Here is a 2,537-nt window from a genome sequence, read left to right on the forward strand (position 1 = left end):
CTTGACACAATGGATGGATGTATAGATTTTAATAAGAGCTGTAAGAGCCCCCCAAAAATTTATTTTAAAAAAATAAAAAGATGCTTTGGTAATTATTGGTGATTGAAATTCAAAAGTTAGAAACAAAGAGGAAGAACAGTGCTTGGAAAATATTGTTCTGGTGACAGAAGTTCAATTACTGTGGAATTTTTCACAGTTGTTGTTTTAAGTGTCTCAAATGCTTTACAAATTTTCAAAATTATCCTTCTCTATGACTCACATTCCTAAATGAAATATACCATTTCAAACAAGTGAGTGGCCGGATTAAAGAATTTGAACGGGGAAACGCACAATGAAAAGGCAACCACAACACTATATAAGTATTCCTACAAAAAACTTTTACAGCTTATCTTTCCAAACACACTAGTCTTGCTTAATAGAAATGTTTACCAAAACAACAACAAAAAGAAATGTTTACATCACTGTTAAATCTTATAACAAGCAGCATCTCAATAATTATCTTACTATAAAAATGGCCTGCACACAGACCATGAACATAGAGAAATCACTCTCCTAAAGGTGTCTGTTAATCTATTTATTATACACAACATTTTACAGAGCTACTCTGTAAGTCACTAATATTTTAAGGGACAATGTCTGCTTTAAAAAGAGTTTAAATTCAATCCTGTATCTATAAGTGCTCTGAAAAAGACCACAGATGTAGTTTTTTTTATTACTATTACCTTTTCGATTTCTCTTTGCGTGGCTCCTTCCTTTTTCAAACGCTCCTGTTCTACACACTTGGCATTGTAAATTTCCTTGGATTTCTGGAGGGCCTGAGTTATGTTCTGAATAGCTTGGACAGCTTCCAACGTTCCAGCAACTTCTTCTTTTGTCTGTTTAGTTTAAAATGATTCATCAAAATGACTGTACTCTAAAGCACTCGTGTGTCACCAATCAATACTCTAGCAAGAAAAAAACAATTACCTTTTTATGAGATTTTACTTGTTCTTCTCCATACTTCTGAACTTCTTTTATTAATTCTTGCAATTTCCTAACAAGATCCAGGTGACAATTTGCTAATTTTTCTGTAGATGTTTTAAACACATCCCACATTGGTGCAAAAGTTCTAAAGGAAAAAATATATATGTGAATATTCCATTACAGTAAGTTTGAGCCTCCAGATGGAGCCAATGGAAGCAATACTATTATATTCAGAAATTTTAAACAGGCAAAAAATGAAATTAAAATCATAAATTATATGAATGGTTTAATATAGACGGAACTTGACTTCTCGATCCATGTACCGCATATACGCAAATATAAGCCTACGTGACTATCAGCCGAGGAACCTAATTTTACTACAAAAACTGCAACAATAAAAAAGTACTGAAAAACTCAGCTTATACTCGAGTATATATGATAGTTAAAATATTTTTGGAGCTAGGTACATAGAAATGAGTTCACTGCTTATTGTATGTGTGGCTATAGTTCTTTGTTATTTAATTAACAAATTATTATTTTATTAAGCAACAAATTAATTAGTTGACAAATTTATTAATTAATTAATAAATCTTATTATTTCTTTAGTTCATTTTGTTATTTAGATTTACATCAGAAGCTTTTCTGCTACTATAGATTATCATCAAATTTCAATGTGAGACAGCATTCCATTTAAAAACTGTTTATCAATTTTTTAATGAGTGAACTATCAAATTATGATAAGTGAATTGTATGTCAATAAAACTATAAAAAAATTAAGTTTCTCTGAATTTAAACATACAAAACTCAAATTTATTTGTGATTTTTTCAATGTCTTCATCATTAATATTTGTCTAAGAAGTATTTTAAGACAGTTATCTGAAACTTTTGTTTGGACACCCTAACTTTACCTATATCTATCTGTGTTCCTTGATGATATTTGAGAGGGCTTCAAAAAGTTGAATTCAAAAATATTGAATATTTTTCTCAAACTTTATGAAGCTTCTTCGTATTAATAGATTTACTTTCCTTCTTACTACTAAAGAGTACAAGATACATGACATACTTACTATCCCACATCCTTTTCTCAACATTGAAAACTACCAATTTTCCACAGACTCAAATATATCTAAGGATCACTACATTATCAGCTCCTTGATAGTACCCAGGATCCCAACAGTTACACTGAACTAATTCACTCAGCAAAGAATTATCTCAGAATAATTTTTCCCATGCTTCATTCCAGCATATCCACTGATATTTCCATCACTACTTGAAGTGGTCTCTACAATAAAATCCCTAATACAAAACATATTGCAGCAATGGCAAGAGGACAGAGGAAATAATTACTTATTCTAATATATACTTGCTGCCAATTAGTACATTTCCTACCCAGGAGGAAAAATGAATGGCAATAATCATTTTATGCAATAACAGAAAAGTTCTAAGTGGATCATTAAAACTCTTAGAATAGGACTGTTCTGATTAGATCTCATCTCAGTCTTTAGAAGTCTCATCAGTTTTAAATCTGTCAAGTATTTGGATGGAAAATTTCAAGAGTAAAAGATACCTGAAAA

The 2,537-nt window shown here is 30.7% G+C and overlaps 1 protein-coding gene across 1 annotated transcript in view; it reads right to left on the reverse strand.

Moving 5' to 3' along the window:
- FCHO2 (FCH and mu domain containing endocytic adaptor 2) overlaps window positions 1-2,537 on the reverse strand; it is a 107,990-nt gene that overhangs the window by 96,080 nt on the left and 9,373 nt on the right. The window contains exons 3-4 of the mRNA XM_045285227.1: window positions 967-1,108; window positions 723-875 (exon numbers count right to left, since the gene is read on the reverse strand). Of these exons, the coding sequence (XP_045141162.1) occupies window positions 723-875; window positions 967-1,108 (295 nt within the window). The remainder of the gene's footprint in view (window positions 1-722; window positions 876-966; window positions 1,109-2,537) is intronic.

Source organism: Echinops telfairi, unplaced genomic scaffold (assembly GCF_000313985.2).
Source record: "Echinops telfairi isolate 266 unplaced genomic scaffold, ASM31398v2 ScPeMD7_7469;HRSCAF=8507_1, whole genome shotgun sequence".
Lineage (NCBI taxonomy): Eukaryota > Metazoa > Chordata > Mammalia > Afrosoricida > Tenrecidae > Echinops > Echinops telfairi.